This window comes from Netta rufina, assembly GCF_964035555.1.
Source record: "Netta rufina genome assembly, chromosome: 1".
Lineage (NCBI taxonomy): Eukaryota > Metazoa > Chordata > Aves > Anseriformes > Anatidae > Netta > Netta rufina.
The window spans coordinates 131,140,755-131,156,078 of NC_140123.1; the positions used below are offsets into that span (position 1 = coordinate 131,140,755).

The following is a 15,324-nucleotide window of genomic DNA, read 5'->3' on the forward strand; positions in this document are numbered from 1 at the left end:
TTCCTTCCACTCTGCCAAAGGGCACCAACTGCACCATGTGGGCAGAATGAGGAAATGTAATGTAGTTTCCTTTTACCCCTGCCTTTGGTAACATATAACTCCATGTATTTTGCAAAGAAAACCACAAATCTTGTGTATGTAGGACTATGATCATATTCCTTATGTAAAATATTTAAGATTTGATGGATAAAAACACTTACGGAAATTGTTTTTTACATTCACTTTAACATTTAATTCTTATATCCTTGCCTCTTTCCTGTAGGTCTTTTTTGGAAGATGGCTGATAGAAGGCAGTCCATATGTCTTGTTGTTTGATATAGGATCAGCAGCCTGGAATTTGGATAGATGGAAAGGCGAATTTTGGGATGTTAGCAACATTGGGATCCCTTTTCATGACCGAGAAGCCAATGATGCTGTGATTTTTGGATCATTAACAGCCTGGTTTTTAAAAGAGGTACAGTTTTTAAATCTAGAGTTTTTAAATCCTTTGGTTTTGTCAGCAAGGCAGAAGAACTTTGGGATGTAATTTCTATTCTTCCTCCAGTTTGAAAATTATGATTTTTAAAAAGTCAATGCATGATCTAGATCAAGTTTGGATTTATAACTTAACACTTTATTTTTCCATGGGGATCCCAATATGAAATGTGCTGTGTCTTTACTGTCACTTCTCCCTCTGTTTCTTCTCAACTCCTTTGTCACTGGATGCTCTTACAGGTAAGACCTCAAACTCTCTTTTCCTCTCCTACCATAGCCAAGTTGTCACATTCACAAACTGTCCTTGAAGCCAGTAAGCAATGTATCTCTCAGCTGCTAGATTCTACCTTGCAGAAGTGATACAGACAGAATGACAGCACTGTGACTTCACGTTACTCTGCCACAGCCCACCCGAAGACAGGAAACTGTCAGTCTGCAGAATCATCTCTGTCACAGGTGCTCATGATTTCCTTATCCAATGAGAGATTAAACAGCAGAAAAGTAAGTCAAAAGAATAGAGAGTGACTGTCCTTGCCTGAGAGCTGCCCAACACTCAAGGAAGGATACTGTTCTGAGGCACATGTGCTTTGTGGTCTAAGGATTATGGATGATTGGAATCAAGACACATGACCATTTAAAATACTGTACTATTTTGTCATATGAAAGAAAGAAAGCACACAGAAGAAGGCATGAAAGAACATTTCTGAGGTTGTGATGATAAGCAGGATAATGTGTGTTTAATATGTGTTCTTTCTAATTGTTTTCAGCTTTCCTCTCAGTTTGATGACAAGCCCAACATAATAGCTCACTTCCATGAATGGCAGGCAGGAGTGGGTTTAATACTGTCTCGATCTCAGAAACTTCCTGTTGCCACAATTTTTACTACCCATGCCACTCTTCTTGGGAGATACCTGTGTGCAGCCAGTATAGATTTTTACAACAACCTTGACCAGGTAAGAGATATTTTACTCATTCCTTCTTTTTTCAGCTAATCAGTTCCTGATTCCTTTTCTGTTTACTGCATTACACTATGTATTGTACATTTTTGTCTTGTGTTATCACTTATGATTGAACAAATTTAGGATTGCACAGCAGAGTGAGAGATAGATCATCAGTTCCAGGGCAAAAGAAATGTACAGGCTGCCCAGAGAACTTGTGGATGCCCCACCCTGCAGGTGTTCAAGGCCAGGTTGGATGGGACTTTGGGCAACCTGGTCTGGTGGGAGTTGTCCCTGCCCTTCCAACCCAAGACACTCTATGATTCCATGAATCTATGAAATGGTAAGACCCTGTGGTGTCTAGGTCCAAGTACCTTTGTCTCTGTGCCATCTGTCAAGTCCTAAAGCTCAGTGAAGCCTGGAATACTTGTGCGCCCTTCAGTTAACTTTGGTTACCAGACTTGCACTGCTGAGTACTGAAACTCACTCAGCCTTCAGACAAGTCAGTGGCTTGGTTCATTCTGCTAATATATGAAGTAATATTGTAAGAGTATGGGTTTGCCAACAGAGATTCTTAACCTTCTTTTCAATGATTTGAGGTATTTTCAAAAGCCAGGGAAGAGTTATAGGGCCAGATATCACCACAAGTCAAGTGCCATTGAGAATCTTCCCCTTCTTGTTCAGGGAAGGCAATCAACTCAAGTAATGTATGCTACCTTTTGTGAGTTAGTTAGCACAGTGAGTAACCAGTAAATGTAAAACCCAATCAGCTGTACTCAGGTGCAGCCTAACAACACTCTAATGAAAATAGTGAGTACCTTTCCTCATGCTGAAATTACCCTGGAATAGCATTAAATGTTTTTGTTTGTTTGTTTCCTTTCCCTAGCCTACTTCTTAATTCTCCCAAGTCATTAGAAGTCCTTCTACTTTCAAACTTTCCATGTTAGGCTTTGTTTGTAACTGACAAATGTAGGAAGCATTTTCTGAGTTCAAAAGACCCACATCTGCTTCTGGGAATTCTTGCATGTTGTCTAGTGGTTTTGGTTTTCGCTGTTCTCTTTCCACTAAAAGCATAACATAAACAAACATTTCAAGGACTCAGATGTCTTTAGTACTGCCTTCAGAAGAGTTACATTACATGATCTGAGATTTTTGATGTGGTTACAGACAAATTGAGTACAAGAGATATTTTTTTCATTCTACCGTGAATTGAGGTAGAATTTACTACGTAGCAGTAGTTAAAAGGCTAAATCAACTGTCTTATTTACTGTCAATGCATTTCTTTGGCTAGAATCAGTGAAGAAAATGAATTTATGAATGTATTGGTAACACATTTAATGTTCATTCCACAGTGTGTCAAGCTTCAGTGTCTCCCAAAGACAAAGCCCAAGCAGTAGTGTGCTACTGCCCTTATTCAGGAGCGCAGAGTACACTGCCATTCCCTTGTACTGCAAGGAAGCAGGCACTCACCTTACTCGTCTTCCCACCTTCCTAAAGGCAACTACTAAATCACACAAGGAGTGAAACTGTCTCTACTCATTTACAGATATGCATACAGGGGTGCAGCATGGTAGTATGTTAGGGGAATTCTCTCTGCCCGGTCAGTGCAAGGCAAATATCCTCATATTACCATCTGTCTCCTTCTATCATGTAAGAAAACTAGTCCCATAAATTAGATATTATTGCTAGGTGCGTTAATGAGGCAGCATGAATAACCCAGTCGTGCTGTCATATGCAGATTTCAGGAGTCTAGATGTTCCTACTCCCTTGTATTCCCACTTTATGTATACATGCAAAATCTAGCTTTCAATCTCATTACATTATTTTTCTCTGGACAGCAAGATTGAAATAACTAAGATCATGTAGTTTCAGGTTTAACACTTGAGAAATTGGGGACTGTTTTGCAGAAACGTTATTAATTCACCCTTGTATTCTTAAATGTAATTTGTTAGTGAGGAAGTCACAGTTTAAAAAAAATAAAAAGGTATTTAAAATGAAAATTAGAATTTTTAAAAAAAGAATGCTAATAGTTTAACGAACTGAAGCTAAATATACTGTGTCAGAAAATTCTCTTCCTTTTGTAGAGGATGTTCTAAAAAAGTTTATGCTTTGTTTTGTATTCTGTTCTATCTGGTGATCTACAAGAAGCCTCACAAAATAGTCTGCTTTTCAAAAAAACAACTTTTTTTTCTTCATGATGACTTTGGGGGCCTTAACCTTGTCTGTGTACTTGAAAGAAAGTCATGAACTTGCATCTGAGCAGATGTACAGATTTTAGTATATTTATATACCAGTCCCAGTATTAGGATTCTTTTTTTTTTACTGTTCACACATGACATGATTGACTTTATGTGGTAAGTTACTGTGCATTCTGCTGCAAATCTTCACAAATCTCACTGGTAACTATCAGCTATGTGATAATGTTATGCTCTCTGTGTAGAGATTGACATTTAAATATATTATTAATACAAGAAATGATGCAAAGCTGTTACACTACTGTTTCACACACTTAAAAGGTGCTAAAGCTCTTCCTGACAAAGTTAACATTTAGTAAGAGATCAGATATCTTAATGAGGGTTCCTTTGTCTGTAAAAAGGTCAACCTGGCCCAAAAGCTTGTTGAGAAACATTAGAGGTTGATCTAGAGTGCAGCAATTAAATGGTACAGATAGGCAATTCTTCAGAGGCTGTTCTTGCTGCTGTTTTCTAGTAGTGAACTATTAAGGTAAAACAAGTGATTTGTCCAGTGATGAAGATTCTCCAGGGCTTCCTAATGTTTAACCTTTGGATGAGACAATATGCTTTTAGCTCATGGGAACTTACCCAAGAATTATAATAGCTTTTTTTTTTTTTTTTTTTTTTTTTTTCTGTTTTGGTGCCATTGCATAATTTTCTTTAAGGCATAAGAATAAACTTTAAGTTCTCATTTTTGTTCAGCTTTTCATGTTTAGAATATATTTTCCACCAGCTTTAAGCACAGCAGCTGAGAGAGGTGGGAAAGAAACAACTGTGGTATGTGCTGTGCCACATATCACAGAGAAGTCATTGCAGCACCGAAGGAAAAGGTATGGCCTAGCTGTGCTTGGAGAGAATTGAGCATAAATAGCCCCTGCAAAGAAAAGAGGAAACCTCATGTTCCCTTTTCTAGTCCTCAACAGAAAAGCTGGGTTTGAATGCATGCTAGAGAGAGCTGTACTTTGGTCGGTGAGGCTGCTCTGCTGCAATGTTCAAGAAGAATTTAACAGTGGAGATTTTTCATGATACCGTGGTGGTTAGATGCATGAGTAAAGATACTTACCCAGCAACTTCAAAATTTTCACTCTCCCTCTCCCTCCACTTTTACAGTGCCCTAGATGTGTGTGATCAGCGTGTTCTTTGTCACTATAGTATCTCCTGCTAGCCCTGACACTAGCTGACTCCCTGCCTTTCCTCCACTGTCCACCAGCCTTGCGGTCTTTGTGCACATGCATGCAAACACATGTGCACACATATGCATTCAGCACTCTTTCACTTCAGTGATATTACACCCCTGTAATATCTTCTGGCACTGCCAGAAGATACAAGCTGAGTTGAAAAATCTCTTTTAAAAATGTGGAGGACTACTGATATTTATTTTCCTTCTCCAGATTCTACAGTGGAAAAAATACCTCTTTGATTCACCTTTCTAAGCTCAGTATGTGCCAATTAGCACAAGTATAGAAGGCACAATTGTATTTTCTGAAGTAAGCCAGCAAGGTCAGTAGCTTTAGACCAGAGAATTCTTTGGCCCAAGACCCAGCCTGCTTGGAGTAAACATCGGTATCAACAATCATTCAAAGGGCTGTACAATGCGGGCTGGCTGACATTTTCTCTAGCATTCCTACAAACAAACAATTCAAATCACTAGCCCCTGCCAGATGATAAAAGTGGAAGGGAAGGCTCCATGTGATCTTCTGATAGCCCTTACAAACACTAGATCCATAAAAACTTGGCCTTCATTCTTACTGGTCTTTTGGTGAAACATTAAGCATCAATTAGTGAAGGGTTGCCATGATGTGATGCATGATTCTTTAGAGACTCCTGAAATCACAAAGGGGCCTTAGGTGTCATAGGGCCACCAAAACTGTGTGGTCAAGGGATTGTGTTGTCAGTCTGAGCTGTACTAAGCCACTTTCAGGTTTTGGGAACTTGAGTGAGTTTACCAATTGGTTCAAATACTGTTTGCACTGATGTTATGAATTGATGTTAGGGATAGCAACTGGACCTGACTGGGTCTAAGGAGAGAGAAGGCTGTTCAGCCTCATGGCTGTCACATATCTCAGAAGTGTACCACAAAATGGCTGGAACAAACGGGGAGCTGAAAATCTATTCAACCTAGTAAATTAGAACTGCAGGTTGCTGGAAGCTAGGAGAGTACACTATAGAAGTAAGACAATAATGTCTGACTTCTGACCTCTTCCTGAGCCATCTGCTATTTACCTCAGTCAGAGACAGGATCCTGGTTCTCATACAGCATCACTGTATGACAGTGTACAGTTCTTCTATTCTTACAGACTTAGTTCATCTAGACTGGGAGAAATTCAGCTGATCCTGCTCCAGTGGAAAACTGGGTGTTAAACCCTCAACTGTGTGCACAGGAGCATAGTGTATACTAGAAGGATCACTGTTGTGTCTTCAGCAGCATTTAACAAGAAACAGTTTGTCTGAGCCAGGGACCCCTGAGGCATTAACCCTACCTATATCAGCTAATCAGTGTATGTTTTAGTTCCTTGACTCACATTTAAGTCACTGTGATTCTGAAGGAAGGGAGGGAGGGAAAGCAGAAAGAACAAAACAGAAGCTGACTTGCATGGTAACTGGTAGTGTGTGATATTTCTATTCACCTTTAAGCATCTGAAGAACCCTGGATAAACAGATGGGTAAGGGACTGCTAACTCCACCTGCAGGTTACTGCCTTGAACTCTTCCAAAGTCAACACTTCCTAATTTCAACAACAGAGCATATTATGAGCCTCATTCCGAATGAGGTCTCTTCCAACCTAGAAATTCTGTGATTCTGTGATTCTGTGAGATAGTATCATAGATTTAGCTAGCTTGAAAAGTTTTGCAGATCTAAGTAGTCCAACCAGGAATGCATGAAATTTTTTCCCTTTGTCCCATGTCAAGTGTAGCTTTTACACTAGTGAAAGTAAAGATTTGTTTGTTGCTAGGATAAAAGTTTTGTGATAAACTTCTGAGCCTATAAAGCCTTTTTTCTCTTCCGGAGCAACTGACTTCTCAGCTGAAGATCAAGCATGTCAATCTTTTATTGCTTTCCACACTAAGGGATCTCTTCTCACCTCTCTCCTTTCCCCTCTCTTCTCTCTCCTCTCCTCTTTAAATGGACCAACACCTTTTATAAATTGACTGAGAGACAATGGTGGTCCAGGCTAGTTCCTAGGTGAATTAGGAACAATCTTTTGGGCAAATGTTCTAACCTCGAGTTTCATCTGAGAGGCAACTAAAATGGTTTTGTAAATTACTGGCCTGGCATAGCTGAGAGGTTTGTGGACTTCAGCCTCTGCTGCTTCTTACTAAAAAATCACCCTGAGTTCTAACGGGAAAAGTGCTCTAAGGAAAATAAAATAAAAAAAATAAAAAAAATAGTTTCATTCCTTATAGCTTTTTTCCTTATATAACAGTGCCCTGCCAATATGTAACACTTCTGTTCAGACCTAGCAATGTGATTGAATCTAGTTTGCAAAGTAGTGGAGAATTCTGTCCCAAGATGTCTAAAAGGAACAGTAGTAAAAATCCCAATGGAAATGAACATTGGAAAGCTTCTATGCTGACAACATATGAGCACAAGCTCTTGTTCATCTTAGTACAGAACTCTTGTAGCTGTCACTGAGCTCACTGTTAAGCAAAGCTGACCCACTTTGGTAGTAGAGCAGCTAATGGAAATCTGACTTAAGCCAGAAAGTGTAAGTTTCAGTCTTATTTGGCATGGCTGAGCTATACCAGAATGAAAGTTCTATTTGCACAAGATAACAATCAATGAGAGTTAAATCTGATGTAAGCTGGATTTAAAAAAAAAAAAAAAAGTAATTCTTACACACTTTGGACAATGGCAGCTGATGTGATTATGTTAGAATTGAAGATTTTTCAATTCCAACTGTCCATAAATAAGGAATTTGAACTCCACACTGATCTCTCTGAAAGTTCTTGATTGCACTGCAGAATCACCTTGTGAACTTGAGTATGCCACCAACTTTAGAAACCAGAAAAAAACAATTTTATTCTCTGCCTAAAAATTCCTCAGCTACCAATTCATATATCAAACCTATAGTTTTCATTTGAGATACAAACTGCATACAAAAATGTTATCCACTCCTGAGGTAAGGCTGAAGTGATGAGGGGAATCCACATTATTTATGCAAAGTTTTTCCTTCTTTTCCACTCTCAAATCATTCTTCTTGTGCATTTCTAAATCTTTTGCAAATTGTCATTCTCAGTTCAATGAATGTCTAATTTGAATTTATTACTTCTGTAACTGCTCTTTGTTTCCAAAAGAAACATAATAGCAGTGTCCCATAACCACTTGATATTCTCTTCTTTTTACATTCAAAGATTGTCTTAGCTCTCTGAACCGGAATGTCATGCTGGCAGGTTCAGTAATTACCTACTGTGCTCCCTAACATGCTAAATTTTAAGACGTGAATGAATGTTATGCTCATCACCTGGATTCTAGAAAGGATTTAAATGGGTTGGAATTACTCCTCAGAACTACATTTAAACAAATACAAGTTTCAGTCAAAAATATTATGCCTGTGGAACATCTTCCTGTTTTGCTTTGGAGTTAGAGTGGCTTTATAAGGGAAGTGTTTTCTCATCTAATCCTTGCTATCATGTGAATTCTAATAATTTGCTTGGTTTTCAACAGTCATGGTAGGAGGATATCCTCACTGAGGGCAATGGAGTATTTACAGTAAAGATGTTAGTCCTTAAAAGCCACTGAGGGAAAAAAACAGTGAAGCTGGCTCAGATCTGTTTTTCTCTGGATGTAGCTTTCATCTGTGGCTTTGCTAGTGTTCCAATTTGCTGATAACAGCAAACAAACATAAGTAAGCATGACGCACTTCACAGATATTTTGCTTTGGCCTTGCTGAAAGTGAACATTATGGAACATAGTTCACAGATACCTGAGCTGGGTCTGACAAGCAGTGCATCCAGACTGCTGAGAGGTTGCTGAGCAAAAATGCTGGCCTGGAGCTGAAAATCAGTCTTGCTGTGCTGGTGTTCTGCTTCATTTTGGCACACTAGCTCAATACAGAGCTATGCCTCATGTTACCTCTAGTTCTCAAGCTGTCTTTGCAGAGTACTCCACTGTTTGGACTAAATTTGTCTCCTGCACTGTCCCATCTGTTAAGTTCCATTTAACCTGTCCTTCAACTTGTTTAAGACGTATTTTCTGAACTCACTAGTCTAGCCTGCTCAGAAGTACACAATGAGATTTCATATTTCACACTACAGATTAGGTTAAATGTGAGGATCTGGCAATATGGTTCAATGGAGGAAACTTCTGGAAAATAAGAACAGATGAAATGTGAGGACTCTGTGACCTCAGTTTATACCTGCTAACAAAGAGCAAATTCTTGCTAGTGGAAATGCACATCCTTTGAAAATGCACGACAAAAGTCATGTAAGAATGTGCAAAATAAAATATTTCTCATTTTCAGAAGATTAAAAAATGAATATTTTTTCATGTGGAGAGATGTCAGTGTGTTTATGTGTTAAATGTGTTAAGTGTTTCCATGCAACAAAAGAAACAAAAGCTAGCAAGAAATAAGCCATAGTGTTTGTAAAAATCCCTTTAAGAACCATTCTCCCAATAGAGTTGGAGGGACTACATATTTACAGTTAGTGAACATGTCCCAGATGTAGTTTGAATTACATTTTGTAAAGAATACATTCTTGGTGAGGAAGGAGACGAGAACAACAAACTTTTAGAGTTTAGCCAGGTTTGGTTGGTTGGTTGGATGGTTGGTTGTTTTTGTTTGTTTGTTTGTTTGTTTGTTTGTTTTGTTAGCAGTTTAAAAACATTTTAAATATGAAGCCAAGCATACTTGATAAAAGTTTTGCATAGTTTTGACTATGCAATGGTATTTCATCCCCTTTATGTGTTTACCCAACGTGCTAAAGAATTGCCCCACTTTGCATCTTTTATACACAATAGTTGAACAATCCAATTTATTTATTTATTTATTTTGTACAGTCTGCTATCTTTCTTCCTACATGTAATTAAGATTTCTTCTCTGAAGAGGGCAAATCTGCGGTACTCTTAAGAGCTGTTTTGCAGAGTCATCAGTGGTATCTAAATGCTCCAGAAACATTAATTAATTTGTTTACCACACACATATTAAGGAGGGTAGTTACATTATTGATATTCTTTTAGGAAAGTTTTATTTTTATTTTTTTTTAAAAAAGCTTTTATTAACCTCAGAGCACAAGGTCCCATGGAATTCCAATACAGATGTAAATGCTCAGCATTTCAGCAGATCAGACTCAAAAATATCAAGGTAGTCTCTCAGAAAAGGAAGAACACAGTTAGGGACTGAATGTAAAAGATTTGTGTTAGAATAAGCCAAGCATCATACTGGAGCTCTGTGTCACTCTCAGTAGTTTAATTCAGCTTTATTTTCTTTTCCTTTTCTCCACCTTTAAGATAAGTTCTTAAGCATGTACTCAGCATGGAAAGTCACAGTCTAAATAGCTTTACATCTGGCCAAGTTCTGAAGCATGGAAAGCAGCTAACAAAGGTCAGAAAGTCATAACTATAGATAGTATTTTCTGCTCAGCCTATAATAATGGTTAAATCTATTACAGTCACTGAAGTTATGGAGTCAAATGCAATCAGAATCAGACTGTGCATCTAGCATTAGCAGTGATAATGACAGAGCTCATTGAGAGTCAGTCACGTTCTGTATAGCTCACGCAGTCTACATGGTGCCCGTGCTGTTGACCTTGGCGAGGGTAACCTTCATGTTCCCAGAAGTGAAACATCATGTCAGACTAAGAGGATTGCCATTTAATTGTAATCATTGGCACCTCATTAGCATTATTCTTTTTTAGACTACTTTGTAGTGACTTTGCAGTGGACACCAGTGATAAACATTTGAACTTTTTAGCATGGGTTAAATAAGTATTGTGGATTTTCTTCCCATTGTGATAAGGTTTTCACTACATAGCTCTTGCCAGTTTCTGTTTCACTAACTTATTTGTGAGCCAGAAACTCTATATCAGAGGGACAGAAAAGCCTGCTTTCCTTTAATGTCCTTACTCCTATTCCTGGAATACTTTTGTGAATGTAAAAATCTAATATGCAGTTATTCACAAAGATCTCAGCATCCATCAGTAAAATGCAGTCACCTCTAGCTAGAACAACACCAGGTACTGTCAATGCACAGGAACATTGTGACAGTAATAGGGACATGTGGCAAGGAATCTGCTTGGTAAATGCAGCCATAGTGGAGAATTTCAGTGTGGAACAGTAATTAATAGATACTGAGAGAAGGTGAATCCTTTGCACCTGCCTTTGCAGTTAAAACTTAGTGATTGCAAACCTGAGCTTTCTTTGTCTGTTTTGTTTAGTTTTCATTTATCTCAATAAAGAGACAGCTGCAAAATTTAGAAGTGACTTCAAAATAATTTGGGGTGGTTTGTCTAGGGGTTTAACTTACATCTGCCTCTAGAATTTAACTGAGTTAAAACTGAACTAAAAAGAGCAGCAAATAGTAGTGGTGGACTTAGAGGAAGAACAGCTCTGAGTATCAGAAAATATCTCATTTTCTATTTTCTTTGTTCCATTGGAATTTGTGGCTGAGTTGTAATATCCCACCTCTCCATAACTATAATAACTCCATTTCTCTCTTGCCTACCTATGATTCCCAGCAGACTACCCAGCCACCAGATCTCTTTTTGTCCCCATTCCATTTCTCTTCTCTCCCCCCTATACCTTCAGTTACCAGCAACTTCCCTGTTCTACCAAGTTTTCCAACAAGTCCAGGAAAGAGGCAATATAATGTGGCCAGTCAGCAGGCCAGACAGCACAGATCCTTATGTATCATAGGATCATTAACCTGTGCCTCCTTCCAATGCTCAGCTGCCATTTTTTTTCACAAACATGCAGGAACCGGGACTTGTCTTTTGCCATCAGTCTCTTTGAAGTTGATTAAATGGTTAAAAAAAGAGGCAGAGAGACCACATTCACAAGTAATTCCCTGGGGAAATCAAGCTTAACTTGAGAAACTTTCTTTATGGTGCTAAGTCTGATGGGCACATCACTTAAGTGTCTTGTTTGTTTATTTTGTTATTTAACAGTTTGACATTGACAAAGAAGCAGGAGAAAGACAGATTTACCATCGGTATTGTATGGAACGGGCATCTGTACATTGTGCCCATGTGTTCACCACAGTCTCACAGATAACGGCTATAGAAGCAGAACACATGCTTAAAAGAAATCCTGGTAAGACCTGAATTGTTTTCTTCTTATATTTCCTCTCAGTATCTACATTTTCTCACATTGAATTAAAATAATAGACAGGCATACAAACATGAAGTGCAAGGCACTTCGTGTCCATACATGTGACTACACTACAGAGAATAACTAGTTTACAAAAGAAATGTGCAGACGATATCACTTGAAACACATTCTAGTAGCATATGTAATGTGGAAGAAATTGAGTTCAGCACCATTCAATAGCTACATTCTGTACTGTTTCGGGAGAGCATTAGTTTACCTCTATGGATAATATGTTTTCTTTGCAGGGATAGCTAAGCTTCAGGAGTATTGTCTACTGAGGTAGACATATATTATCACTATCTTCCAGTTGACCAGAGGTTAACTGATGAAAGCAGAAGGTGGAATATTTGTAATACATTTCACCAGCTTTTACAGAGTGTGAGATTGGTTGCTTTGCTAGTACGAAGCAGTATGCTCTTTTAAAACTATAGCAAAAATTTTCATGTGTGAACCAGTGTTAGATGTTGTGGTGGTTTTACCGTGCTGGGCAGCTAAACCCCACAACCGCTCTCTCACTCCCCCTCCTTTAGATGAGGAGGGGGAGAAGTAAAGCAAAGAACAACTCACGGGTTGAGATAAGGATAATTTAATTAAAGGGAAATAATTATAATAATTAAATAAAGACTACCATGAACTAAACAATTTAACTAAGGGGAAGTAAAAGGGAAAAGGGGAAAAAGGGAGGAAAACAAACAAACAAAATAAATGAAAGCTATATGGAAGTGCAGAGGAAAGAAATTACTCTCTACTTCCCACAAATGAGCGATGATTGACCACGTCCTTGAAGCAAGGCCTCAACGCACGCAGCCGGTGTTAGAGAGGAGGACCGACGTCTTCTCAACGAGAGCCCACCCCTCCCCTCTTCTTCCTGTTTCCACCTTTTATTGCTGAGTGTGACACCACATGGTATGGAATATCCCTTTGATTGGTTTAGGTCAGCTGCCCTAGTGATGTTTCTCTCCTCACTTTTTGCCCACCCCCTAGGAGGGTTAGAGAAAGGCCCAATGCTGTGCCACTGCTGCTCAGCAGTAGACACAACACTGGTGTGATAACACTGCTGTTCCAGCTACAAGTACAGAGTACGGCACTGAATGGGCTGCTGCCGGGAAAGTCAACATTCCAGCCAGACCCAGTACAACCTCCACCCCTTATTCCATAACATTTGTGTCACACTCAGATCCCCATACTTTAGCATACAAGCATTCTCATCATTATCCCTTGTCCTTTAACAGGACAAGGATTTAACAGGACAGGATTAATAGGCAGGTGTATCTTTTCATTCCATAGGTCTTTCTTGGAAAATGTTCATAAGAACTGTTGATGATTAGGTCTTCATCTGCTAAAGTGGTCACTCAAGGCAGGCGGAGTTGGATGTCTGGACACCAGCACCAGCTTAGCTCAAGTCCTTGTTGCACTGCCCGGCTCCTTGCAAAGTTGACCTGTCGTTGATCCTACAGCATCTTCCTACAACATATAACTTAGATTATAGATTAGTTTTCTCTCAATGTCAAATCTCCTTGAGGCACACACTTGATATCCCCATTCTTTTGCATGACCCACCCGGTATACCCTGGTCCTTGGGCGAAGACAATCCCACGAGTGGGTTTGCCTTTTCCCGAGGCAGGAGCAACCCACACTGCCTTCCCCATCCACCTTCCTATATGCACTACGGGAACCTTAGCTCCTTTCACAGTGTGTAGGGGTTTTGTTTCGGCAGGACCAGCACGGCTGTCAGACCCCCTATTGTTAACTAGCCAAGTGGCTTCTGGTAGATTTGTGTCACATTGTTTCCACGTCCCAGCACCTAATGCTCGTAACATAGTCTTTAACAGTCCATTGTACCTCTCAACCTTCCCAGAGGCTTGTGGGTGGTAAGGGATGTGGTACACCCACTCAATACCATGCCTCTTTGCCCAGGAGGTAACAAGATTGTTTCGGAAATGACTCCCATTGTCAGACTCAATTCTCTCTGGTGTACCATGACACCACAATACTTGTCTTTCCAGGCCCAAGATAGTGTTTCGGGCCGTGGCATGGTTTACAGGGTATGTTTCCAGCCACCCAGTAGTTGCTTCTACCATGGTGAGTATGTACCGTTTGCCTTGGTGAGTTTTTGGGAGTGGTCTGATATAGTCAATTTGCCAGGCCTCACCATATTGAAACCCTAGCCATCTCCCCCTGTTCCAGGGAGATTTTACCTTCATGGCTTTCTTGATTGCAGCACAGGTCTCACACTCATGGGTAACCTGCGTGATGGCCTCAATGGTCAAGTCCACCCCTCGATCACGAGCCCATCTGTAAGTGGCATCCCTCCCTAGATGTCCTGATGTTTCATGGGCCCATCGAGCTACAAACAGCTCACCCTTACGTTCCCAGTCTAGGTCCACCTGAGCCACTTCAATTTTCGAAGCTCGATCCACTTCTTTGTTGTTCTGATGTTCTTCAGTAGTGCGACTCTTGGGCATGTGGGCATCTACATGACGTACTTTAACATCCAGGTTTTCTACCCGGGCAGCAATATCTTGCCACAGGGTAGCAGCCCAGATAGGTTTACCTCTGCGCTGCCAGTTGCTCTCTTTCCATTGCTGCAGCCACCCCCACAGAGCATTTGCCACCATCCATGAGTCAGTATAAAGATACAATACTGGCCAATTTTCTCTTTTGGCGATATCTAGGGCTAGTTGTATGGCTTTTACTTCTGCATACTGACTCGACTCACCTTCCCCTTCCATGGCTTCCACAACTCGTCGTATGGGATTCCACACAGCAGCTTTCCATTTCCGATGGCTCCCTATCACACGGCAGGATCCGTCAGTAAACAATGCATACTGCTTTCTGTCTTCTGGCAACTCATTGTATGGTGGTGCCTCTTCAGCACGGGTTACCTCTTCTGTTGGCACTCCGAAATCTCTGCCTTCCGGCCAGTCCATAATCTCTTCCAGGATTCCTGGGCGATTGGGTTTTCCCATTCGAGCCCTCTGTGTAATTAACGCTATCCACTTACTCCATGTAGCATCAGTTGCATGGTGTGTAGTGGGAATTTTCTCTTTGAACATCCAATGTAACACAGGTAGCCGCAGTGCCAAGAGGAGCTGTGCCTCTGTACCCACAACTTCTGAAGCAGCTCGAACACCCTCATATGCTGTGAGTATTTCTTTTTCAGTTGGGGTGTAATTGGCTTCTGATCCTCGATAGCCCCGACTCCAGAAGCCCAGAGGTCGACCTCGAGTTTCTTCTGGGGTTTTCTGCCAAAGGCTCCAGGTGAGCCCATGCTCCCCAGCTGCAGTGTACAGTATATTTTGCACAGCTGGTCCAGTACGGACAGGCCCAAGGGCTACTGCATGAGCTATTTCTTGTTTGATTTGTTCAAATGC

At 40.2% G+C, this 15,324-nt stretch overlaps 1 protein-coding gene across 1 annotated transcript in view; it reads left to right on the plus strand.

The window, feature by feature from the left end:
* GYS2 (glycogen synthase 2) overlaps nucleotides 1-15,324 on the plus strand; it is a gene marked incomplete at both ends in the record, with an annotated part of 54,594 nt that overhangs the window by 11,512 nt on the left and 27,758 nt on the right. The window contains 3 exons of the mRNA XM_084305620.1: nucleotides 263-454; nucleotides 1,242-1,427; nucleotides 11,749-11,893. Of these exons, the coding sequence (XP_084161746.1) occupies nucleotides 263-454; nucleotides 1,242-1,427; nucleotides 11,749-11,893 (523 nt within the window). The remainder of the gene's footprint in view (nucleotides 1-262; nucleotides 455-1,241; nucleotides 1,428-11,748; nucleotides 11,894-15,324) is intronic.